Consider the following 26,336-nt stretch of genomic DNA (forward strand, 5'->3'; position numbering starts at 1 on the left):
ATGCCACTGCCCTCCAGCCTGGGCAATAGAGCAAGACTCTGTCTCAAAAAATTAAAAAATAGAAAGAAAAACTGCTTGGTGAGTTGTAATACAGTCATATATCTACATCTATGTTCTGGCTTTTCTACTAAAAAATTACCCAAGAGAAAGGAAAATATATTTGTCTGTTTTTAACAGCTTTACTCATCATAGCCCCAGGCTGGAAACAACGCAAATGGTCACCACCAGGAGAAAGGAGAAATGAATTGTGGTTTTCATACAACAGTGTGGCCCTCAGCAATAATAAGGAGCTAAGTCACAGGAAACATCAATGGGCCTCCCAACTGAGTGGAAGAAGCCAGATCCAAACAGACACATGCTGTGAGAATTCCATTCGAGTCAAGTTGAACAACAGGCCATAATGGCGTTACCCTTGGGGGTCACTGACTGGGAGGGGCACGAAGGAGTCCTCCAGAGGCTGGAAATGTTCTGGATCTGGTTCTGGGTGGTGGTTGCACAGGTGTTTGCCTCCATTAAAAACAGGCTGGGGCTGGGTACAGCGGCTGACACCTGTAATTCAGCACTTTGGTAGGCTGAGGCAGGAGGATTGCTTGAGCCCAGGAGTTCGAGACCAGCCTGGGCAGCATAGCAAGGCCTGGTCTCTACTAAAAATCAAAAAAATCAGTGGGGCATGGTGGTGCATGCCTGTAGTCCAAGCTACAGGGAGGCTGAGGCAGGAAGACTGCTTCAGCCTGGGAGGTTGAGGCCACAGTGAGAGCTGTGATCGCGCCACTTCACTCCAGGTTCAGTGACAGAGCAAGAACCTGTCTCCAAACAAAACAAAACAAAACAAAACAAAACTCAAACAGAAAACCAGGATCTACATTTTATTCTACCTAGACAATATCTCTATAAAATACTGCTAAAAGAAAAAAATCTCCCAGAGCCCAAGGAGACACAGGCACAGCTCAGAGTTCCAGCAAATCAGCACCTTAGCATCACCTTGAGCCTTGGTGGTTAGTCACAGGTAAGCAGCCGCACTGGTGAGTCCAGCCCATAAAGGAGGGCCCTCTGCTCCAAGCCTTGCCTGGAGGGGCCCTGGTCATTCCCACTATCCATCACAAGTACAATGGCTAAACAATGTGTGCCAAATACATAAAATGTAGGGGGGGCAGTGGCTCACGCCTGTAATCCCAGCACTTTGGGAGGCTGAGATGGGCAGATCACAAGGTCAGGAGATTGAGACCATCCTGGCTGACACGGTGAAACCCTGCCTCTACTAAAAATACAAAAAAATTAGCCAGGCATGGTGGCGGGCGCCTATGGTCCCAGCTGCTTGGGAGGCTGAGGCAGGAGAATGGTGTGCACCTGGGAGGCGGAGCTTGTAGTGAGCCGAGGTCCTGCCACTGCACTCTGAGCGACAGAGTGAGACTCCATCTCAAAAAAACAACAACAAAAAAGGAAGCAAACTGGGTATGTGCTTTTAGAGATGTTGCACGTTTTCAGCATTATAAATGAATAGAGATGACTAGCAATAGTTAGTTTGGTGGACAGATTTTTGGTATCTTAACTAGTTTTGGATTTCTTCCACTAAAGGGATTGCCTGTTGAACGTTTGTTAGGAATGTTAAGTACTGAAGGCAAACTGCCTGGGTTTGAATTTTGTTCTGTCCCTTGCATCCTGCCTGGCTTCAAATCCTAGCTTTGCTTATTAAGTTCTTTTAAGTGGATGATCTTTGAGCAAATGTCTTAGCTTCTATTTTCCCAAGTAAATAGACACAGTAGTTGCTACCTTGTGAAATAGTCATGTAATTGACCAGAATTTACTAAGTTGCGTCAGTGTTCAGTTTCAGTCATTGGTGATTCTGTAGTCAGACTGTGAGGGGGTTTTAGGGTGGGGGGTGGTGTATGTGTGTAGCACTTAATTTCATGCAGAAAGGAAAAGATACTTTTGATAACTGAGAGGCAGCTTTTCTCTGCTTTTGCGTCAAAACGAAAGAAGGGAATTTGGACAGGGAAATGAATTCTGTTCAATACTAAGCTCTCTTCCTCAAAATCAGAGGTACATAGAATGTGCAATAATTTACAGAATGTCTAGACTGAAACAGTCCGATTTTTTAAAATTTATTTTTATTTTTTCAGGTTGAGACTGAGCTGAAGTTAATCTCTGGTGACATTCTGGATGTACTGGACAAACACCTCATTCCAGCAGCTAACACTGGCAAGTCCAAGGTTTTCTATTATGAAATGTAGGTTCTATACTAACAACTAACAAGTGTACTTCAATAATTTTAAACACTCTCAGGAATAATTGGCTTTCTTTTTTTTTCTTAGACATTTCCTATTATTTTCCTTATTAAATATAACCAAAAATCCCACAGAAATTAACTGAGGAGCCTCTAAATATCAACAAAATTATCATTTGATAGACTAGAATTAAACAAGCAAGTGGTTCCAAGAAATGGCACAAGTGTATTAATCATAAAATAAAATTTCTCCATGAAACATTCAGCCAGTACTGTGAAATGTGTGGCCGTTTGGGGGAGGGGAATGAGATAGGTCCCATGAAAGCAAAAGAATATAAATAAGTAAAGCAAAAGCTAATGCATTTTTATAAGAGCCTGACCATCTTTTTATTCCAACATTGACTATCCTTCTAACATTAAACAATTATTTTTAAATAAAAGTTGGAAACCTACATAGAAGAAAATCATGATTCTAAAAAGGCCAACTTTTAATCTTACCTTTTCCTTTCTAGTATAGACCCTACATTTCATAACAGAAAACCTTTGACTTGCCAGTGTTAGCTGCTGGAATGAAGTGTTTGTCCAGTGCATCCAGCATGTTGCCACAGATGAACTTTAGCTCAGTCTCAACCTGAAAAAAATAAAAATAAATTTTAAAAAATCACATTGTTTCAGTCTAGAAATTCTGTAAATTATTACACATTTCTATCTACCTCTGGTTTTGTGGAAGAGAACTTAGTAATACAGAGAATTCGTATCCCTCTCCAAACTCACTTCTTCACTTTTGACACAAAAGCAGAGAAAAACTGCCTCTCCCTTAGCAAAAGTATCTTTTCCTTTTTGCATGCAATTAAGTGCTACACACACACACCACCCCCACCCCAACACCCCATCACAGTCCAATTGCAGAATCACTAATGACTAAAACTAAACACTGATGCAACTTGGTAAATGCTGGTCAATTACATGACTATTTCACAAGATAGCAACTATTGTGTCCATTTACTTGCGAAAACAAGCTAAGACATTTGCTCAAAGATCATCCTCTTAAAAGAACTTAATAAGCAGAGCTAGGATTTGAAGCCAGGCAGGGTGCAAGGGACAGAACAAAATTCAAACCCAGGCAGTTTGCCTTCAGTACTTACATTCCTAACAATGTACAACAGGCAATCCCTTTAGTGGAAGAGATCCAAAACTAGTTAAGATACCAAAAATCTATGGACCAAAAGAACGATTGCAACTCATCTCTATTCATTTATAATGCTGAAAATGTACAGCACCTCTAAATGCACATACCCAACTTGCTTCCTTTTTTTTTTCTTTTTCTTTTTTTGAGACAGAGTTTTGCTTTGTCCCTCAGGCTGGAGTGCAATGGCACAATCTCAGCTCACTGCAACCTCCACCTCCCGGGTTCACGCCATTCTCTGCCTCAGCCTCCCGAGTTGCTGGGACTACAGGCGCTACCACCATGCCAGGCTAATTTTTTTTTTTTTGTATGTTTAGTAGAGACGGGGTTTTGCCGTGTTAGCCAAGATGGCCTCAATCTCCTGACCTTGTGATCCACCCACCTCAGCCTCCCAAAGTGCTGGGATTACAGGTGTGAGCCACTGTGCCCAGCCACTTGCTTCCTATTTTCTATGAACTCATGGCACTACTGTTGAACCTTTCTAGGTTCCTCTCATGCCCCTGGAACCTCCTTTCCACTGTAAAACATTCTCTCACTCTTTCTTCCATAATAGCATTCTTATCTTAGCTAAGCAAAACTATTTTCTGAATCAACTATCTCCCTGATGACTTTTCAGATAGAGACTGCTGTAGGAGACGAAAGGTTTCCATGTTCTCCTAGCTCCTCACATACTCAAAGACTGCTCTCCTGTTACTCCCAACCCTTCCTCCTCACAAGCCGATATTCTACGTTCTATTTCTCAGTTTCTGTCATCAATAGCTCTCTAGGCCGTTCTCCCACATTCAATGACTATCTACAGCCAACCTACCCAATATCTGAGATCACACCAAGGTATGGTGTGGCCACATTCCACTCAACAGAGTTCTTTGCTTTCTACTCGAAGACTTGCACATGTCCATACCCCTAACTGTGCTGCTCCATACTAGAAGTCATACACTGTAATGCTTCACTCTTGGCCATGGCTTCCTCTTTTAGTTTCTTTTCTCTTCTTGTTTCTACTTAGGGACTCAGCAAGACATCTACACTCTTTCTCTCTCCCTTTCTTTCTTTCCTTCTTTCTTTCTCTTTTTTCTTTCTTTTCTTTTCTTTCTTTCTCTTTCTTCTTTCTTTTCTTTCTCTTTCTCTCTCTGTCTTTTCTTCTTTCCTTTTTTATGCCTCTACCTCATCTAAGACATCCAGACTCGAACTTTTCACATCTTCTCCCAATGTATCAGTTACTTCCTCATTCCTCTGGGACACAAAACTTGTCTATTGGTCATCAAAATTCTTTGACCCAACATATTTCATGGTAATGATAACATCAACCCCAGCTTACAACTTTATTTTTAGGGACAGGGTCTCACTTTTTTTACCCACTGCTGCAGCTTCCAGGAGAAAAAGTTATTCACCTCTGCCCTGGAATATTCTGTAGCCTAATCCACGTGAGCAAAAGACAAAAATCTACCAAGATATAAAATGTGTACTACATATACAGTCAAATGAGCACTAGGCTGTGACCTCAAATGCCAATGACTATGGCCAAATTACTGACAGACATACCCTGAGAACTAAGCCAGACACTCAAAAGAAACAAGCCTCCCTTTTCAGAGACATTTTCTAAAACCATAAAGATAAAAGGCAAAAATTAGGACATATTCAGTTAACAACAACCTCCTTCCCCCAGATAATTTCTGTTGTATAAATCCAAAGATTAAAAACTATGACATTGGATAAAAAACCCTGAGTCTTTCAATAAAAAGAAGAATGGGACAAATTTAACCCAAAACATTCATCATTTTTCTTGAAAATACAGTAGTTCCCTTTTATCTCAGAGGGATCCATTCTGAGACGCCCCAGTGGATACACTGAAACCATGGATAATACCAAACCTTATATATACTATATTTTGTTCTATACATACAAACTCATGGTAAAGTTTAATTTATAAACTAGGCACAGTAAAAGATTAATACCAGAACAATTATACTCTAATAGAAGTTACAAGAACATAGTCTCTTTTTCTCTCAAAATATCTTATTGTACTGTACCACACTGGTAACTCAAACTGTGGATAAGGGGGGACTGCTGTACAACAGTCTCACCATTTGCCAGTATTTCCGAATCATTTTTCCCTTGTCTTCTCCTCCCTTGTTTCCTTCTTTCTGTTCAAGGCTGCTGATTATTCTCCAGGAGGCTCTTGTAGCTCCAATCACGTGCTTATATGTAACAGACAGGAGGTTTCTTTCTTCAGCTGTCAGCTCCACATCCATCCCTGCTAATTTCTTCATTGACTCCACCATTTCTATAAGGGAAAAGCAAAATCTGTACACCTGCAGAATTAGCACCACATGGATGCTGCCAAAGGGTTTTCTGCCTGTGTCCTCTGGAGTGGTGACATCACGTCCCCCCTGGACAGGAGCTCATTAAGCAACACTTGGAGCAGTCAAGCAGTGCCACACCAGAATGTGGGGACCAGTGACTTCAGGGAGTGCTTGGCAGCAAGCCCCAAGGTCCTCAGGGTGCCCCAGGGCCTTCCTTGGAAACCGTACTGCCGTCAGTGCCCTGGCACCATGGGCCTGTGATGAGAGTGCAGCCTGAGCGATCTACACAATGCCTTCAGGGTCGCTCTTCCATCGTCCTGGTGAGGAGCACAGCCCTGATCCATGCAGGCCTCCTGACCCACACCCTCGTGTTCTCTCCCAAACACACTTTCTTATCTGTTCAATATGGGCAGGCTGAGAAGGCTAAAAATTTCCCAAATTTTTGAGTTCTGCTTCCCTTTTGATTATGAGTTCTGTCTCTAAACCATTCCTCTTTTCTTTCATTTTCCTAGAAACATTCAAGAGAATGAAGCTGCTCCTTCAATACTTTGCTTAGATATTTCTTCTACCAAATTTCAGGTTCATCGCTGGCAAGTTCTGCCTTCCAGAAAACACTAGGACATGAGCACAATTCAGCCAAGTTCTTTGTCACTTTATGACAAGCGTCACCTTTCCTCCAATGTCCGATAACATGTTCTTCATTGCCATCTGAGACTTCATCTGAATGACTTTTCCCTTCTGTATTTTTATTTTTTAAAGAGACTGGGTCTCCCACTGTTGGCCAGGATGGTCTTGAACTCTTATCCTCAAACAATCCTCCCGTCTTGGCCTCCCAAAGTGCTAAGATTCCAGGCATGAGACACAATGCCCAACCCCCTCCATATGCTACTGACATTCTGTCCAGCTCTCCTCTTCTCAGCCCTCATCAGAATCACCCTTAACCAATAGTCACAGGGAGAAGACAGCCACCCACATGCCAAGAGACAGGCCTGGAACAGAGCCTTCCTGCACAGCCTCAGAGGGGACCCACCCTGATGACACCTTGATCTTGGACCCATGGCCTCCAGTACTGTGAGACAGTAACATTCTGTTGTTGAAGGTGCCCAGTCTGTGGTACTGTAAAACAGCCCTAGGAAACTAACACAGCCTGTTAGCCCACAGATGGTGGAGAGATGGAATGCTCAGTGGAGCTCCAGGCTTACTTTCTACAGCTCCCAAAGTGCACTACAGGACCCTTGGGTGGGTGAGGTATGCAAGGTAATTTTGGGTGGTGCAGGGTGAATAATTTCAATTGACATAAAAATGAGTTTATCTTACTGGGTAAATCAGGGGTCCTCACCTGTTAGGAACCAGGCTGCACAGCAGGAGGTGAGCAGCCAGCCAAGGAGCAAAGCTTCATCTGTAGAAAGAGCCACTTCCCATACCTCGCATTACCGCAGGAGCTCTGCCTCCTGTCAGATGAGCGGTGCCATTAGATTCTCATAGGAGCGTGAACCCTACTGTGAACTGCGCATGCCAGGCATCTAGATTGCATGCTCCTTATGAGAACCTAATGCCTGATGATCTGTGACTGTCTCCCATCACCCCCAGATGGAACCATGTAGTTACAGGAAAACAAGCTCAGGGCTCCCACTGATTATTATGGTGAGTTGTGTAATTATTTCATTATATATTACAGTGAAATAATCATAGAAATAAAGCACACAATAAATGTAATGGGCTTGAATCATCTCTGCATCATCCCTTCCCCTTCTCCCAGGTCTGTGGAAGAGTTGTCTTCAAGAAAACTGCTCTCTGGTGCCAAAAAGTTTGGGGACCGCTGGTGTAAATGTTTCTAAGAATAGTTAAACAACATAAGCTTTACATGCTATGAAGAATACAGGTTTAAATGCTAATAAAAATAGGTGCAAATGAAAACACTCTTTCTGTGGTCCAGGGAATCTTAACCATTCTATCAGAAAGACTTGCAGCTTGGAGCTGCAGCTGCCCTCCCACATCCTGTCCACTGTAAAGCCCTGCAACACACACACACACACACACACACACGCACATACATACACATGCATATACTTGCACACACACATGCACACAGATGCACATACATAAATACATTTACATGTATATACCTGCGCACACACACACACATATATACACATGCATATAAATGCACACACACACAGACACACACACGCTGTGCTTCATGCCCTCACTAGGGTGGCCTGGGAGGAAATGCGTGTTTTTAGGAGAAATGAAGACAACTCAGGCCCCTCATTCTCCTGATGTTTGCACAAGTGCCTTCTCTGCAGACCATGCTTCAGTCTCTTTCTTGGTTCTCCCTCTTACTGAAAGAGAGAAGCAGAGGCCCGGCACATACTCGGCTGCTTAGGGCTCAAGCCAAGTTCGCAAGATTCCTGGGGAGCCTAGTGAGATGAAGGCACTGCAGAGCCTCCCCAAAAGAGGCATCGGCTTTTCATGGATCCTTGAGCCCAGGAAGGCGATGGGTCAGACATCACACTTCCTCAGAAGACCCAAGCAAACTCCGGTGAGAAAGGGCAATGGTCAAAGATTTTATTCTCTCGGAGAAGGGGTTCTCGGGCTGTAAGCAGCAGGCAGAAGACTTTATTGCATGCGTAGTTAGGTGATGGCGACCTACGGTTTTCACTGGGGACTGGGATCCAGAGTGACCCGACCTCCTACTCACGCTTATCTCTCCCTGTCTCTCTCTTTGCCTTTTGTGTCTCTCTCCCTATCTCTTGCTCCTTTTCCTCTCAGCCTCCTCTGTCTCTTTCCTTATCTCTCTTCCTCTCTCTCCCTCACTCCTTCTCCCCATCTCTCTTTCTCTTTCCTTCTTTTCCACTTCTCTCTCCCTCCTCATCTCTCTGCCTGCCACTGTTCAGGCTCCTGGGGCCCCACGTGGATGGGTGGACACAGGACTCCTAGGCTACCTTTCACAGCACAAGCAGAGGGCTGCAGGACCTTGGTCCCCACCTCCCAGCATCCTCAAAATGAGGGGTGTGGGGTGTGCCTGTGCTCTCCTGGGTGGGCACCCCACACTCCAGGAAATAGAAACCGCAGGTCACAGCTGGCTCGAGTGGTGCCCACGGGGCTGCCAGCTTCCATCGTGTGATCTGCTGAGGCCAAAGCAGAGGACAGCAGCCCAGGCCCGACTCTGCAGCAGGGTGGGGGTAGGGGTGGGCTTGGGGGTGGGGATGGGGATGGGAGCCGCCAATGCAAACTGGCCCCTGGCTGGTTTCCTACCCTGCACCCTGCCATGCAAGGCCTCCTCTCCCACCCCTACCCCTGTCTGTCCCACCTCCACCCCTAGGCTGCCCCACACCCAGGCTCCAGAAGTCTCCCAGGATCCAGGAACTAAGGGCAACCACTGGGTTCCACAGCCCCTAGACCATGGGTCAGCCACCCCTCTGCGTGCTGACAAACCTTGGCTCTCATGCCCCACCCCAAGCCAACCACACAGCCCTGTCCCCGCACCAGCATCATTACCGCCTCCTGATTTTGGCCCTGACAGCCCTGCTTCCTGGTAACCTTGCCCCCTCCCACCCTGCTCCAGGCAAGCCCAAAGGCCAGCGCCCTCCACCCACCTTTCCTGGGGGCCGCTCTACTATCTCCTTGCCCAGATGTCTTAACCTGGCTTTATCAAGATAGAATAAATAATAGGGATGAGGCCCCGGACTCCACCAGGAAGATGTGCCAAAATACTCTCCAGTTAGAAGCGGGAACAGTGATGGGGCCTATGGAAGACCCCAGGATTGTCACCCAAGCAGCAAGAAGAGCAAGGAGCCCGGTTTCCTGCTCTTACACGGGGAGGACGTGGCCAGGGCTCCTTAAAGCCTTGGAGACGGGTGGGCAGGAGAGCAGATCCACCCTCCTCTTGAGGAAGCAACCACCACCCCCAGGAAGCAGCAGATGGTGGCACACAGGCAGAGTCCCTGCGTGCTGTAGAGCAGGGCCAGCAGATCTGTACTCAGCCTCAGCCCCAGGGGAGCTGCAAGATAGACTGAGACCCTCACAGGTTGGGCTCTGTGCCCCCACCCAAATCTCATCTGAACTGTAATCCTCCTGTGTCAAGGGAGGAACCTGGTGGGAGGGGATGGGATGTGGGGACAGTTTCCCCCCTGCTGCTCCCCTGATAGTGAGGGAGTTCTCAGGAGAGCTAATGGTTTGAAAGTGTGGCACTTCCCGGTTCTCCACTCACTCCCTCCTGCTGCCTTGTGGAGAAGGTGCCTGCTTCCCCTTCGCCTTCTGCCATGACTGTAGGTTCCCTGAACTGGGAGTCAATTAAACCTCTTTCCTTTATAAATTACCTAGTCTCAAGTATTTCTTTATAGCAGTGTGAAAACAAACTAGTAACCCTTCCCTGAGGCGCCTTCTCCTTAGGCAACCAGCTGTCTCCATGCTCCTCCTCTGCCCCCTGTTCTTTCTTTTCCCCTCATGAGGCCCAAGTGATAAACAGGCCAGCCGCAGCCCCAGCCCCAGCCCCAGCCCCGTCCTACTGCAAGCCTGTGTGGCTGCTGGAGAGGCCATGCTCCTTTCCTCTCCCTGAGCCTGCCTGATACGCTTTCTGGATCCTGGAGGAAACTGACCCACTATTCTCATACTGGTGCAACATCACCAGTATGAGTACCAGTCTTGGTACAGCTTCCAAGACCTCAAAGCTGTACCATTTGAGCCAGGCTTTTTTCTTGTCTCCACTTGCTAGGGCTGTCGTTCGGACAGTCCTAGAGGGTGGTGCCAATGGATGAATGGATGGATGGACAGCAGTCCAGGGATGATGTCCCTGTCTGTCCTGAACTCGGCCCTTCCTCCAATGAGAAGCCTTCCTGAGTGAGTATATACAGTCATCCCTTGGTGTGCATGGAGGATTAGTTCTAGGGTCCCCGGGAATGCCAAAATCCATGGATGCTCAAGTCTCTGATATAACATGGCCTAGTATTTATGTATAAGCTATGCACATCCTCCCGTAGACATTAGACCATCTCTAGATTATTCATGATGTGTAATACAATGCAGATGCCACATGAATGGTCATGATACTGTATTCTTTAGGGAATGATGAACAAAGTCTGCACATGTTCCATAGAAACATAACCATCCAATTTATTTTCTGAATATTTTCCATCTGCTGTTGCTGAATCCACAGATGCAGAGCTCCTGGATACGAGAGCCAAGTGTGCTTTGAGAGTAGGGTGGGTGAGGTTGCTAATGAGTACAGGGGAGCAGGTGTTGATTGGGAGGACCCTGCACTGGGGCATCTGGACATCCTTCCTCAGGACTTGAGACTCCAGTTGGATGGCAAAGTCAGACTCAGCCCAGGTCAAAGCTGTCCCCTTGAAGTTTCATTTTATCCCAAGCTCTTTCTGGACCCTGGAATTTGGCATCCCCTAGACCCTGCGTGGAAGGACAGCTGAGCCAGGATTTAGATAACATGTCTAGAAGAGCGAGCCCCTAGTGTGTGCCCGGCACTTTCCCCACAGGATCCTCTAGCTAGAATATCCAAGGGTCATGGAGAGAAATACCCAGTTAAAATATCACAAATGAAGAAGTGATACCATTAGAGACACTAAAAAGATCATTAGGTAATAGTATTAGCTTTTGTATTCTGAGATCCAACAGCAGCAGTCACTTCCCTCCACCCCTATGTGTATCCCAGGACCACCCTGGACAGGGAGGGCTGAAGTTAGGGAGCACCCATGGATGATCTGGTGCTGGCCCTGGGCCTCGGGGGTGACAGTGATGAGGAACTGGGTGCACACATCAGTGGGGCAGCTGGGCCTGGCCAGAGAAGCAACACACACGTGTACAGACGTGTTTACCCACATACACGTGTGCACGCACGTGCACAAACACATCGCAGGCAGGCATGTTGACGCCTCAGGCAGCGGAGGACCCTGACTATGGGCCCTGCTGACCCGGGCAAGGCCCCATTGTGATGCGTGCCATGACCTCAGAATGTCACTGGTGCTTAGCACCTATCCGCTCTCTGGCCTGCCTCAGTGTTCTACAGCAGTTACACACAGGCGGTGGTATCTGTGAGCAGCTCTGTGGACTCAAAGGTTTTCTCCCTGAGAGGCATAACCCAGGCCAGCTGATTCATCAGAATCAGGTGAGTGTGACCTGCTCTCTTCCCTCCAGGTTGACTTGGGGACAGTGGCTACGGTGTGGGCGGTGTTGGCATCTGTGGGGCAGCTACCGAGGAGGGTCATCCCTGAGCACTCACCAGGCGCCTGTTCTACACTGCCCGTGTAGACGATTGGCTCTTTCGTCCTCATGGTGGCTTCGTAGAGTGGGTGCTGTTCCCAAATGTACCCATTCGACAGATGAGACGTCTGGGGTCAGAGAGGCAGTAACGGGCCTGGGAATCCAGACGTGACCCTGAGTTTTGCTCTCAGCCCTGCCGTGTGCTGTGCTGGAATTCAGGCCTGAACCCTGTGACCTCCCTGCCCTAGATCCCAAATCTGCCCAGGTTTCCGATCCCGATGGGGCAGAGCCTGGTCCTGGCAGAGCCACTGGTATAGATCCACTGTGGGTGGGGTGAACAGGACGGTCCTCAGAACATCTCTGTGCCCTAAGCTGGGTCCTGATGATCGCTGTGGGCCCCAGTGAACACACATGGTCCCTTGTCCGGGGGAGCCTGCTGCCCTTGGGCAGCTGTGGAAAATGAAGAAGCCCTGGAGGGCTGGCTGAGGGGAGACTATCTTCCCTTCTGTTCAAAGGGGTCCAGGCACTAGGGTTCTCCCCAGGTATTTCTTGCTCTGTGTGGTCCTCTCGAGGCCTCGCCCTCCTTTTGCCCCGAGTATTCCCAGGAGGGACGGTCCATCCAGGTGTTCTCCAGGACCAAGGACCCACTGTTCTTCCTCAGTGACCCAGGAAAATGAAGCCTCCTCCTCTAGGGACAGCTCAGAATGGTGGACTCCACAGTCCCTCTGCGAGAGACGTGGTTTCCATGAGTACAATAAATCTTTTTCATCCCCAAACTGAACACCCTCCTGCTCAACAGGCATTATTCCTAAAGTGGATTCACTGTTCAGACTGAAGGGCCATGGTAGCCAAAGTGATGAGCGGAGTAGAACCGAGCAGTCAGGAGAGATCTTGTTCCCTGTAGGAAACGGGGCATCTCTGTGGCCCTGAGCATCCCAGGAGGCCAAGTGTACAGAGACCTCTGGTAGCTGAGCCCAGTCTGCCTCCACATCCCTGGAATAGCCCATCATGGGCCCTTCACCCTTGGCAGGTGGAAACCATTCAACCTGCTGGGGCAGGTGTGCCCCCATTTCATGGCATTTGGGGACAACAGGATTCTTTGTCTAGGTCCCACTGTACTCAAGTCCTTGGGAAGATGCCCACCCCTGCTTGGGACTTGAGACTCCAGAGACTTGAGCAGCTGTGGGCCACAGGGTCTGGCCCCTTTTTAGCTGGGGGCCGCGGTGGAATGGGGTTTACGCAGCCAGCCAGCATCTGGGAGCCCGGCGGGAGCGGTTCAGGTGTTCTCCGAAGCTGTCAGGTACAGTGTAACCTTTAGATAATTTTGTCTCACAGGATGGACACGGTAGAGGACGCGGACAGTTGGTGGGCACAAGAGCGAGAGGACATCATTATGAAATACGAAAAGGTACAAGTCGGTCTGCTTCTTGGAGGGAGGCCTCTCCCAGCGCGCCCTGGTCAAAGGGTCCTGCGCTCCCTAGGAGCACAGGGCAGGGACGGGTGGCCAATGCCCCCAGGCCCTTGCACCCTTTACCTTGGACCCCTCACCAAGGCTCCCTCTGGGCTACAGGGACACCGAGCTGGGCTGCCAGAGGACAAGGGGCCTGTGCCTGTTGGAATCTATGGCAACATTGATCACTTTGGAATTCTGCAGTGAGTCCTCTGCACTCCCCTCACCCCTAAAGCACCTGTCTCAGCTCAGGGATGGGTTTGCTTTTAGAAAGGCCTTTCTGATGCAGGACATGTCTTGCCAGGTCGGGTCAACCTCCTTTCCAGGGACAGAACTCCTCCCTGGCTCCCCTGCAGGTCCAGCCCGAGGTTGTTGTTAGGCCAGAGGTGCGGGGCCCATCTAGGGAGCCGGTGGGAATGGAGACTGGGCTAGGTCACGCACCTGGGCTCTCAGCAGTTCTGTCGGCAAGTGAGCACAAGAGGAGCGGGGCAGCCTGAGGGTCTGGCCCTGTCTACTTGGAGACAACCCCAGTGAGATCCAAGGGTTGTGGCCACAGGGTGAGGGGACACCTGGCCCAGCCTCGGGGCTGTTGTCCAGCAGGTCTCTGAGGGCCCACCTGCCCCTGTTCTCCCCCATTCCCCTAGAGCTACAGCCCTCACTGTCCCGTGAGGGGAAAAGGCATGGGGACAATGGAGGCTGTAGCCCTAGGAGAATGGGGGAGAAGATGGGCAGGGCCCCATTCTGGGCATCTCACGGTGAGGCCAGGGAGGCAGCAGGGCTTGTGGCTAAAGACCCTGGGTCTGGTGCTGGGAAGGGATCTGGGACCAGGTAACAGGAGCCCAGCCAGGAGCCTATCCCTCAGGGATCATAAGATGGAGAGACAGAGGATCCCTGGGGAGGTAGGGTGGGAGGGAGCTGATGAGCCGCGCCACTTCTGAAACGCAGGTGTGTGGCTCGGGTGCAGGGAGAGGCAGGTGGATGCTGGGAGGTCAGAACCTGCAAGGGCCTTGGGGCTGTCAAGTGGGATGGGCCCCTGGTGCACCCAGAGTACACCAGGCAGGTCTCAGGGCAGGCTCCCTTGACCCTGGTGGGGTGATGTGGTCACTCCCTGAGGGACTCCTGTCAGGGCCCGGTCGCCCACCGTGGGCGACCCACATCCCATCTCAGGGCTAACCTTTCTCAGCTGCAGCAGAAAGCACCACCTGGAGTCCAGGGTGGGCAGCCCCACTGGGCAGCCTGACCACCTCCCATGCCAGGGGCCCCAGTAACCCTGGCCAGGCTGTCCCTGCACTCCTTCTTCTCCCAGGTCCTGCCCCTCCTGGGAGTCAGACCCACAGGAAGGCCCTTGTCCTCCCTTCCCTGTGCCTTCTCCTGGGATGAGCCCTGAGCTGGATAGGGACAGAGCCAGTGCTTTCTAGGGGTCTGCTCCCGGGCTGGGGCGGCTCCAGGCCCCGTGCAGGTCCTCAGCTCTGCCTGGGTTGCCTTACAGTGAGACGGAGCTGCCTCCTCTGGCCGCACAGGAGGTGAAGGTAAGAGCCTGATGCATGGAGGGGCTGGTCCAGGGACGTAGGGACTGGGCGGGTGGTCGGTGAGGCAGAGGAAGCAGCCGGCCTGGGCGGTGGTGGGTGAGGGCAACACGCTGTCACTGGGAGGGGCAGCAGTCCCTGCTGGACCTGACCCCAGGTTGCTGTTAACTTTGGCAGTTTGATAAAATTTTCAAAAGGAGAACCACAGTCCTGGCTTGGGGGTGGCTGCGTGCTTGTGTCAGGACCCCACCTAGAGGCTGGGACCTAAGACTGGTGTGTCTGTGGCCTGAGGATGGTACATCCCGGGGTCCCAAAGCCAGCCCAGTGGTGCTCATTTGCTCAAAGGCTCTCAGCCCTTGAGGTCTGCCCTTCCCTGGCTCCTTCCAGCTGGGTCCCACCAGGGCTCCAGAGCCCAAGACCCAGCATCCGCGGGTGGCTCTGGGAAGCCTGGCAGCTCCGCTAACTCCAACATGCCTCATTTGACAGAATCGGCGGGAGATGAGACGGACGAGAAAGTGGAGGAAAATGCTGGGAGAATGGGAGACGTATAAGTACAGTACAAAAGTAATGTGTGGGGGGAGAGGCCCCCGAAAGCACTCTCTGCAGAGACAGGGGACAGGCACCCATGGCTGTGGCCTGGCACCATCAGCCTCTCAGAGGGTGGGTGGCACACTGTCCTCGCCCGGAGGACTGGAGGCCTGGTCGCCAGATTCCCTGCCTTTCGTGCAAGCGTCACCTTGCTGGGAGGGAAGCTGAATCTAGGGCTGGGACCACCCAGAGCTCAAGGCTAGGGATGCCCTGGTGACCCGAAGGAAGGAAAAGGTTCAGATCAGAGTTTCAACTCTGAGTGTCCATCCACTGTTTCAGTCCTGGGAAGGGAGACCCTGTCCCAACTTGATGTCACCTCTACTGAGGAATCATGGGGCCAAAACCGACAATTTCCAGAATCCCCGGGCTCTGGTCCTCACTGGGGACACCCTGTGGCCTGGGACACCAGATTGTTTTCTGCCCACAGCTCATAGATTGAGTGTACAAGGGAATTCCCATGAACATCCGGGGCCCGGTGTGGTCAGTCCTCCTGAACATTCAGGAAATCAAGTTGAAAAACCCGAGAAAATACAAGGTATGCTCAGCCAGAGCACAACAAACAGGACAGGCCATGTCAGGGGCCCAGGTCTCCAGCTGGAGGGAACGTCAAGACCACCCTGGGGGGCTGGGGGCAAAGGTCAGATGAGCACCCTGGGCACAGATGGTTACACAGTCACCACAGACAAACTCAGCTCTGGTGACCCTCCCTGGCTTCAGTAACAAGCCAAAATGCAGCTTTCTGCAGAAGGAAACCTTCCTTCTGTCCTTTCTTCCCGAAGTGCTGACTGTGGGCTGACTGCCACTGGGGGCAGGGAGGCTTCCTTCTGTTCTGAGGCTGCTTCCTCCTCTTGGCCCTGCCCTACAGATCATGAAAGAGAAGGGCAAGAGGTCATCTGAACACATCCACCAGATCGACCTGGACATAAGCGGGACCTTAAGGAAGCATATCTTCTTCAGGGATAGATATGGAGCCAAGTAAGCCTACAGGAGCCACAGGGCCCCAGGGGAGATGGAGTGAACGAGAGGGATGGGGGCTTCCCCAGAGCAAAAGCCAGGGTCACCCAGGAGGGATGACAGAGCTGCCAAGAGCTCTACTGGCCCAGGGAGCAGCCGGCACCATGAACCGAGCACCTCCCTGGTTCTAAGGCCTGGGTCAGACTGGAACATGTGGGGCCAGAACCCAGGAGGATCCTGAGGAGACAGAAGACAGCAAAGAAAATCATGCACAATGGTGAAAGGTGCTCTCCCTGACCCATGGGGACCCATGGTAGGACCTACGGGAGGGTGGCAGGATAGAGGGCCCATGAGCCCCGCCAGGCAACGATGACAGCAACCAAATGCTGGGAGAATTAGGGGTCCTGGAAACTCTCATCCAGGTCTGCTGGGAACATGAAATGGCACAGCCAGGTTGGCAGCCAGTTGGGCAGTGGCTCACAAAGCTCAGTGGACTTGAACCACACGTCCCCAAAGTGTCACAGATATCGAACCCACTGATTTGAAAACTGACATCCACATGAAACCTGCATGCCAGGTTCACTGCTTGATTCCTTGTCACTCACACACGGAGCCTTCGGGGATGGCCTTGAACACGGGAATGGGGAGAGCAAGGCTGGTCCTCCCTTCAAACGGAAGACCCAGTGAGAAAAGGGAAGGAGCCAGTGATGCCCGCACGAACGTGGGTGGATCCTAGATGCATTTTGCTAAGGGAAAGAAGCCAGACCCAATAAGCTACCACAGTAGGATTCCCATTCCTAGGCCATTCTGGAAAAGGCCAAACCATAGGGACTGAGAAGCAGTCTGGGTGGCCAGGGGCTGACGGATCGGGGAGAGGCTGGGTGCATAGGGGCCACCCTGGAGACTTGGAGGATGAAGGAGTCGCTCCAGGAGGGGCTGGAGTGGTGGCCGGGAGACTCTGCACCTTGGTTTGCAACTGTGGAGGAACTATACACCCACAGACTGAACTGGCGTGTGTGCAAACTGGAAAAAAAAAAAAATCATTCACAGTGAAAAGGATCAGGCAAGTCACTGTACAACTGGGCTATTTGCATGTCACAGATGTGGATTTTACTGAAACATTTCTTCAACAGTCTCAGGCCCTGAAGAGCTCACTGCTTATCTGGTGAATCATCTGAACCTGAAATAGGATTTGCTGTTAGGCTGTGTAGACAAAGTGAAACTAACAGCATCTGCACAAACCAAACCATAGCCCCCTTTATCTGTTTCCTAGGCAGCGGGAACTATTCTACATCCTCCTGGCATATTCGCAGTATAACCCGGTGAGTATTCCCGGCAGTGAGGTTCCCGGGCCGTATTTCCATATTCACAGGAGTGGGTGTCTGGTGGGGGTGTCGTTGCTTCTTTTAAAGTTAGTATTTGTGACCCACCAGGATATAGGAGGTAGGACTCCAGCTCACCGCTGGCATAAACCTCCAAGCAAGGGGGTGGTCTCAAGGGGTCAAGCTGAGACACAAAGGAGTCAGGGCCTCGACTCCTGCTGTCACATGGGCCTGACCACCACTTCTCAGAACAAGAAATGATGCCCTCCTCCTGGGGCTGCCCCGAAGCCCAGGAGCTTGGCAGCATCGCACACAGGATGGTGCTATCGGCAGACATTTTGGACAAGGTGCTGAAGTGCCTGATGGACTTGGCTCTTGTCATGAAATGAATTTGCATCCTGAGGAAGCCTCTTCTTCAGAGGAAGCCTCTCCAGTCACCTCTGCCCTCTCCAATGACATGAGTCCTCCCAGGTGACCTCAGCCCTCCCAGGTGATGTCCTTCCATGGTGACTCTGGCTCTTGCAGGAGGTGGGCTACTGCAGGGACCTCAGCAACATTGCTGCCTTGTTCCTCCTTTACCTGCCTGAGGAGGATGCATTCTGGGCACTGGTGCAGCTGCTGGCCAGTGAGAGGCACTCTCTGCAAGGTAAGTGAACAGCTGCCCCGGGGACCTCCCGCAGCCAGACCTGGGGATGGCCACCCTGGCCAGGTGATCACAGCTTTCACCCAAGGCAACCTCCTTGTATTGCCAGCTTGTTGGGAGACTTTAGGATGTCTCTGCTGAGGGTCCCACAGGAGTCCACAGCTGACCCCCAAAGCCCAAATCAGATGCCTTTCATCCCCATCAGCAGAGGGCATCTCATCCTCCCTGTGGCCACCCTCTGTGTCCTGGAGCCACACCCTCCGGCTCTGATTCTGTGCAGCTGACTCTCCCCTCCCTGAGAGTCCTCCTGCCCTCCAGCTGCCCGGGCTCCTGCTGCCATTGGTGCCCATGAATGGGCCGACCAAACCCAGGTGGCAGCGTCTCCCCATCCCCTGTTCCCTGGCCTGACCCCACTTCCAGGAGATGACCAGGAAGCCCAGCACCCACCCAGTTCTGGCTGCCCTGTCGTGGCCTCAAAGTCAGGCTTGCCCTTTTTGCACCCTGGCCCAGGAGGCCTCCAGGAGAACCTCCAGCCAGGCTCCAGGGAATGTTCCCGCCCCACCTCCCCAGGGTAAAGGCCGCATAGTGGGGTCACCAGATGGGAGGGTGGGAGGCCTTGGGGTTTGGGGGCCTCTCCAGCTGCCCAGCTCTTGCAGCTGATGGCTCCACATCTTGGGGGAAGTCTCTGATTTCATGATGGGCTGGGGGCTTCTCAGGATTTCACAGCCCAAATGGTGAGACAGTCCAGGGGCTCCAAGACCAACAGGAGCATGTGGTACCCACATCACAACCCAAGATCATGTGGCATCAGGTGAGTTTGTGGTCCCCTCAGCTCTTCCCAGAGGCCCTGCCTCCCGTGGGGCTGTAAGGAGCAGGGGAGCTGGAGCCCCTCGTGGGGCTGGTGACTGGCTGAGTCCCAGCCAGGGCCTGACCTGGGACGTCGGGTTCTCCATGGGCTGGGAGTTGGTTTCCTTTCCTCCTCCTCCTCCTCCTCCTGGAGGAGACAGAGGCACAGGGATGGGGGCCCAGCTCCCGCAGAGCAGGGCAAAGGGCAGTGTGTCCACCGGGAGTGTGGGAAGGTGACAGTGTTGTGGGGAGCTCTGGACACTGCCCAGTGTTCTGCACTAGGGGAAGGGTCTTCAGAGGCCCTGGAAGAGGGAGGTTTTTAGGGCAGCCCAGTGGCCTGAGCACCTCTGTTGCTTCCATCAGGACAAGGAAGGTCTACGTGGGCAGTGTTCCTCATTAGGCTGCCTTATCCGGACACTGATTGACGGGGTAAGGAGGCATAGGGAGACCCTGGCTCAGGGACCCTCCTTGCCCTGCAGTGCCCTGCTTCCCCAGCCCGGGGGTCTGGCTCACTCCAGGCCCACAGGAGGCTCAGGCGGGTCCCCAAAGGACACACAAGCAAAACCCTCTGCCCAAGAGGGGTCATCCCAGGGCAATGGCTGGGGCTCAGGCCCAGCCTCATGGGCAGACTGGGCCAGGACCCGACTTGAGAGGGCTCGGGGAAGCCTCAAGCCCTGGGCAAGCCCCTCTCTCCAGGAGCCACATCCCCACTCAAATGAGTGCCCCCCATGAGGAGCTGCAAGACCTTGTCTGACCCAGCGTCCTGGAGGGCTCAGGCGACCCTCATGGGGAAGGTCACGGACTCTGGAGACTGAAGCCCCAGTGTGCGCAGCTCAAGCCACCAGCCCCAGCCTGGAAGGACCGGGTTCTTTCACACCTGCTGTCCCCACAGATCTCTCTCGGGCTCACCCTGCGCCTGTGGGACGTCTATTTGCTGGAAGGAGAACAGGTGTTGATGCCGATGACAAGCATTGCCTTTAAGGTTCAGCAGAGTAAGTCTACGTGTGCCCAGTGGAGCCTGGGGAGCCCTGGGGTCAGACCCCGACTGGCCCGAGGGCAGCTTCCACACACTGTCCTCATGATCCTCAGTTCTGGCCCAGAGGGAGGTCTGGCCAGGGGGGCTGGGCAGGACACTGTGACACCGAGTCCATCCCTCACATGACCCAGATGAAAGTCCAGAGTGTGGTGCGCACTTCCCTGCCCAGGTCACCCCTAGCCACAGTCTCCTGTGTATATCTGGACGCCTGGGGTGGCCACAAAAGGATCCAGCACCGCCCAGTGGGAGACTGAAGTGGCCACGGGGTATGAGCTGTGACCATTCCCAGGTAACTCTCCTGGCCTGATATCCACCCTGTCCCTAGAGCACCTCATGAAGACGTCCAGGTGTGGCCTGTGGGCACGTTTTCGGAACCAGTTCGTTTACACCTGGGCCAGAGATGATGACACTGTGCTCAAGCATCTTAGGGCCTCTATGAAGAAACTAACGAGAAAGCAGGGGGACCTGCCACGCCCAGGTGGGCTCCAGTGCCATTTCCCCTCCCATGTCACCCTCTGGGGTAGTCAATAGTAGGGGAGTGCCCGGGACCCGCAACCCTACTACCTGGGCCTTCCTCTTCACCTTTTCTTCCTCCTCTTCCTCCTGCACTCTAAGAAAGTACAGGAGGCCCACCGGTCCTCAGGGCAGGCGCTCAGTGCCTGTATACTGGACGTGCTGTGCACGCAGGAGGGGGATGTGGGCAAGACCCTCCAACAAGCCCCCTCCCACTTTCCACGGTGTCTCGCTCTCCCCCTCACAGGGCCCTCAAAGTAACTAGACGAGCCCAGACCCATTTGTGGGAGACCCCGCCCCTCCCTGCAGGCACCCACTGCCTCAGAGAGCAGCAGAGGCCCCTCACTCATGCACGCTCCTCCAAGGTTGCCAGGACAACAAGCCTTGAGCCAGGGAGGCAAGGGAATCGGTGTCCCTGACCCCCACAGAGCATTCAGGGAGAGGGCACAGGTGGGACCCCGGGCCCAGAGCCAGAGCCAAGAGTTCAGCCAGATGTGGGAACGGTCAGTCCTGGCATGGAGTGGGCAGCCCAGGAGGGCAGAGGGTGTCCCACATCCGGGCCCAAAAACCCACTGCAGAGATGAGTCCCCACGTGAGGTGGCAAGGGGCTGGGTGACATCCAAGGCCCCTCCTACCTGAGTTCTGACTGGGGGCCGTATCCCAGGCCCAACAGCCTTGGGACAAAGGTGTGTGGCAGGAAGCCTCCAGCCAGTCTGAATCCTGGGGGCAGTCCCAGGAGCCACCCGCCATGCCACGACAGCTTCCCCACGCCAGGCAGCACACACCCCTCCCTCTGGGATCAGCAGACTACAGGCGTGTCCTCAGTGTCAGGCCACAGGGGCCACACAGAGACCCCGAGGACTACAGAGACGCAGGCAGGTGGGGCCCAGCCCGGAAAGGCCTGCATGGGCTCACTGGAGACGCTGACCGCGTCTGTTTTCCTTTCAGCCAAACCCGAGCAAGGGTCCTCGGCAGCCAGGCCTGTGCCGGCTTCACGTGGTGGGAAGACCCTCTGCAAGGGGGACAGGCAGGCCCCTCCAGGCCCACCAGCCCGGTTCCAGCGGCCCATTTGGTCAGCTTCCCCGCCATGGGCACCTCGTTCTTCCACACCCTGTCCTGGTGGGGCTGTCCGGGAAGACACCTACCCTGTGGGCACTCAGGGTGTGCCCAGCCTGGCCCTGGCTCAGGGAGGACCTCAGGGTTCCTGGAGATTCCTGCAGTGGAACTCTATGCCCCGCCTCCCAACGGACCTGGATGTAGGGGGCCCTTGGTTCCCCCATTATGATTTCGAACAGAGCTGCTGGGTCCGTGCCATATCCCAAGAGGACCAGCTGGCCACCTGCTGGCAGGCTGAACACCCTTCAGGGTTGAGATTGGCTTTCACTGCACTGAGCCACAACGTGGGCATGGACTTCCCGGCCCTGCAGTGCACCCAGCACTGAATCCTACCAGGGCACCCCCTTCAGAGCTAGGGACGAACAGCAGTGCGCTCCCACCTCAGGGCCTTGCCTCTGCTGCCTCCACTTGGAAAGTTCTCAGTTCCCTCCAGGCTTCTAGAAGCATCTGGGCCAGGGCTCATGGCTGGATAATTTCCCAAGGCTTAACAACCCAAGCAAGCTTCCCATCCTCGTTTTATTTTTTGTTAAACTTATGAAAATTTATTAAGAAAGTGTGCAGCTCGAGAGACATTCAGAGATGGAACACACCAGCCCCCAGATCACAAAGCCAACCATGCCTAGCCCCTCCCAGCACCCCAGCCCCACGACCAGCGTTCTGAATTCTGATGACACCATGAGCCTGCCTTTGTACTTTAAACTCATGGAAGGATAACCACCTTCACGTTTTAAAATAAATGTTTCCTGTTGAATGATTTTAGATTTTAGACAGAAATATTGAAAATGCACTACAGTGACCTCTTACACCTTCCATCCGGCTGCCCCTAATAATGACGTTTTGTAGTCCCATAGCACATAAGAAATTTAGGCCAGGTGTGGTGGCTCACACCTGTAATCCCAGCAATTTGAGAGGTTGAGGTGGGAGGTTCAGGTTCACTTGAGTCTAGAAGTCTGAGGCCAGCCTGGGAAACATAGGCAGACCCCGTCTCTAGAGAAAAGTCAAAGAAATCAGCCAGGCATGGTGGTGTGTGCCTATAGTCCCACCTAGTCAGGAGGCTGAGGCAGGAGGATTGCTGGAGCCCATGAGTTCCAGGAAGCAGTGAGCCATGATTGCACCACTGCACTCCAGCCTGGGTGACAGAGTGAGACTTTAGCTCTTAAAAAAATTTAAGAAATTTAATGTGGGTACAATTCTATTAACTAAATAATAATGTGAACTATTATCTATGGTTATTAAGGCTAGAATTATCCCATTTTTGCCTAACTTCTCGTACCTGTCCGAAGATCCCACCTTGGACTCACCCTCTGCCTTCAGCTCATGTCTCTTCAGCTTCCTCCAGATGGTCCAGCAAACACACACCTGGGCTGAATGGTAGAGCTGATTGCTCATACACAAGGGTTGACCGGTGGGCAGGGATTTTCAAACTTATAGAGTAAATGAGTTTTCCATGGTGTTCTGGAGAGCACCGTTTGAGAAACACTTTGACAGTGAATCTAGGCCTCAATATCCATCAGCTGCTCTAGCTTGACTTTTGCTCAAGCTCAGTGAAAACCTGCTCTGCCGGGTGCACATGAAAGGGGCAAGGATGAGCAAGATGTAGATAAAGAAGACAGGACACAGGGGGTCTGTCTCAGCTCTATCCCCTGCCTTCAGCACTGAGGGATGAAATCCAACTCAGGGAATGGTGGCCACGTGCTGGGCCAGCCCCGGGCTCTGAGGATCTGACAGTGAGTGACGCAGAGCCAGGCCTTGCCCTTGGGGAGCTCTCCAGCATACACCCCACTCTCCCCTCCCAGTGCCCTGCAAAGCAGGCATCAACGCCATTGTTAATGCACAGAGGAGGAACCTGACTGTTAGACCTGGGTTTTCCAGGGTTGCACGGCTCCTGGGAGACAGATGTGACCCTGAGGGCAGGGCACAGGCCAGTGTAATGCCAGGATGGAATGAGCTGTGATCTGTGCCATGTAGAGGCGTGGGCCAAGGTGGGACTGACTGATGACCAGGTCAGCCAGGTTGCTGAAAACACTCTTGGGTCCTCACCTGCCGGTTCCCAGGAGTCTGGAACTGCCAGGACAGTGGTGGCAGGTCCCCCATCCTCAGCTGGGTGGGCCTGGATAGAACAGCAAGGCGAGGGCACATTTCCCTGGCCATTCCCTCCAGGCACAGCTGTGACCTGCTCATTCCAATTTTGTGGAAATATTTCCACACACACAGAATTGCAAATAGCAGTGGACATGGTGAGAGGCGTTTGGACATGGGATAGGCAGGATTTTGGAGGCAGAGCCTCCAGGGCTTGCCAATGGGTTAGCTGCAGGGCTTGAGAGGGAACGGAGAATCCGGGATGATGTGTTCAAATCGGTCTGTTCGCTTCCTCCGTGCCATGCCTGTGCTGGGCACTGGGAGAGACAGGTGAGCACAGGAGCGCCAGGCTGGGGGAGGTGTGGGGGGAAGCCCAGAGTGTCTGGGCAGGGTAGGAAGCTCACAGTGTCTACTGGGAGCTGAAGGCTTATGTCTACCTCAGTGCCATCCACGTTCTCTGTATGAACAAGTACAGGCTGAACTGCCTGGAGGAGGAGCAGCTGCTGTTGCTGGTGACCAGCACGTTCAGGAACGGAGGCTGCTCTGGTAACGGAGAGGTGGGTGGCCTGAGGTCTGGATGATCTAGGGGGTGATAGGGCACAGGAGGACCCAGGAAAGGGTCTGGGGGATGCAGGACATCCTACAGAGGGCGTTTGGGAGTCAGTGCTCAGGTCACTCCAGGTCACGCAGGTCATTTGCCTGCCTCTGTCATAATTATTGCCATATGAGAGAGTGCCACTTTTCCTATGACATAATTTAGATATTTCTGTGAATGGCCTACCTGTTTATATTTACAACTTCATATTTAAAGGAAATTTGTATCACTCTCACTAATGGAAAGCCAGTAAAACATAAATTCAATGAAAACAAAATGAAGTCAATGAATTTTAGCTAGATACTATTCCCTGACCAAGGCCTGCTGGAGGTGGTACAACCGGGGTTGGAATTGAGATCTGCCAAGCTTCTGAGTTTATTCTGTTTCCCCCACACCAGGGTTCCTCAATACTGCATTACTGACATCAGGGGCCAGACAATTCTTTGTGATGGGGGCTGTCCTGCACCTGGCGGGATGTTTAGCAGCTTCTCTGGCCTCCACCCACTGGAAGCCAGGGGAATGCAGAAGAGGCTTGCTCATTCTCCCATTTAATGCTCAGGACAATATCTGACATAAATGTTATGTCTTTTATTTTATAAATGAAGAAAAGGAGACTCAGAAAGGTTTAAGTGAGTCACCTAAGAACACACAGTCAGCAAGAGGTAGAACCCGAAACTGAACACAGGTGTCCATGTGAGACAACAAAAAAGTTCAGGTTCCAGCTTCCTTTGAGTCTCTCATTTCAACAATGACCATCGTCTGCATACGAGCTGAAGTACAGGAAACCTGGGCTGAACTCTCCTCCCATCAGGCCTAGGAGCCCCAGACCAGAACCCCAGCCCAAGGTCTCCCAGTCAGGCCCGCTGGAGTGAGCTGGCATCCACACTAGCATGGTTTCTCAAGGCTACAGGGATGCCAGTCTCACCACTGATGAACAAAATGAAGGGCATTTGCTTCTCCTGCAGGCTGTCGGGATTTAACACAGATTCCTTTTCTTGCTCTCTTCTCCTGTAGCACAAAACAGGGTGCTCCATCCACCTCCCAGTGTCCCAGGCTTTGTTGCATGTTCTCTTTAATTTCTCCCACTCTTGCAGTGCACCCTACCCTCATCTCCCTGGCAACTTTTCTGCTCTATCGACACCTGGATCACAAGAACACTTGTGAGGCCCCTTAACAAGCTACATCCCAAATTATCATTCCACTTTGTCCTCAGCCAGTGCCCAGGTCCAACTCGCTCTCCTGGGGTGACTTTCTTTCCTGCCCAATATGGTTTCATTATCTGTAAATTGGGGATAATTAAAGTCTTGATCCTGATATTGGACTCTCAAAGCAGAAGTAGCGAGCTCAGCCAAGTCACTTAAACAAGAGGAGACATTCCTTGTGAACCAAAAGGGCACTGGTCACAAGGGCTGCTCCTTCTTCTCTCAGGCCTCTCCAGCACACCCTTGGCTCAGCCAAAGAAGAGACTCAGGCTGTGCTTCTGCGCTGTCGGGATAACATGGGTACCTGGTCCTTGACCCTGGGACTTTAACAGTTCCCTCGTGTGGCTCAGTTCTATAGCTTCAATGACACAAAGTGGCTTTTGCTCAAAATAGCTTTTGATAGGTTAAGGTACTCCTCTGCCACTCTAAGTCTGTGTGGAACAGTTCTAAGTAAGAGACGTTTATTCCTCTGATCCCGAGGAAGGGAGGAAAAGGCAATGACATTAACCACGTGTTGGACTTCAGCCACTGGAAAACCCT

The 26,336-nt window shown here is 52.1% G+C and overlaps 1 protein-coding gene and 1 pseudogene across 4 annotated transcripts in view; both read left to right on the forward strand.

Annotated features, from left to right (window-relative positions):
- MYO19 (myosin XIX) overlaps nt 1-7,527 on the forward strand; it is a 91,386-nt gene extending 83,859 nt beyond the window's left edge. For 2 of the 4 annotated variants that reach the window (XR_010124526.1, XR_010124527.1), the window contains 2 exons: nt 178-1,006; nt 2,121-2,201. Coding sequence is in view for 2 of the 4 variants with exons in the window: in XM_063655533.1 (XP_063511603.1) it covers nt 2,121-2,227; nt 6,223-6,328 (213 nt within the window). In the remaining 2 variants the exon portion in view is untranslated. Of the gene's footprint in view, nt 1-177; nt 1,123-2,120; nt 2,228-6,222 lie in introns of those variants that run through there. The other 2 variants (XM_063655533.1, XM_063655538.1) reach the window with 2 other exon arrangements.
- Nucleotides 7,528-10,440: 2,913 nt separating this feature from the next.
- Nucleotides 10,441-22,679, forward strand: LOC129016994 (TBC1 domain family member 3G-like; annotated as a pseudogene).
- The last annotated feature ends 3,657 nt before the right edge of the window (nt 22,680-26,336 follow it).

The sequence above is a fragment of the Pongo pygmaeus genome, chromosome 19, assembly GCF_028885625.2.
Source record: "Pongo pygmaeus isolate AG05252 chromosome 19, NHGRI_mPonPyg2-v2.0_pri, whole genome shotgun sequence".
NCBI classification, from domain to species: domain Eukaryota; kingdom Metazoa; phylum Chordata; class Mammalia; order Primates; family Hominidae; genus Pongo; species Pongo pygmaeus.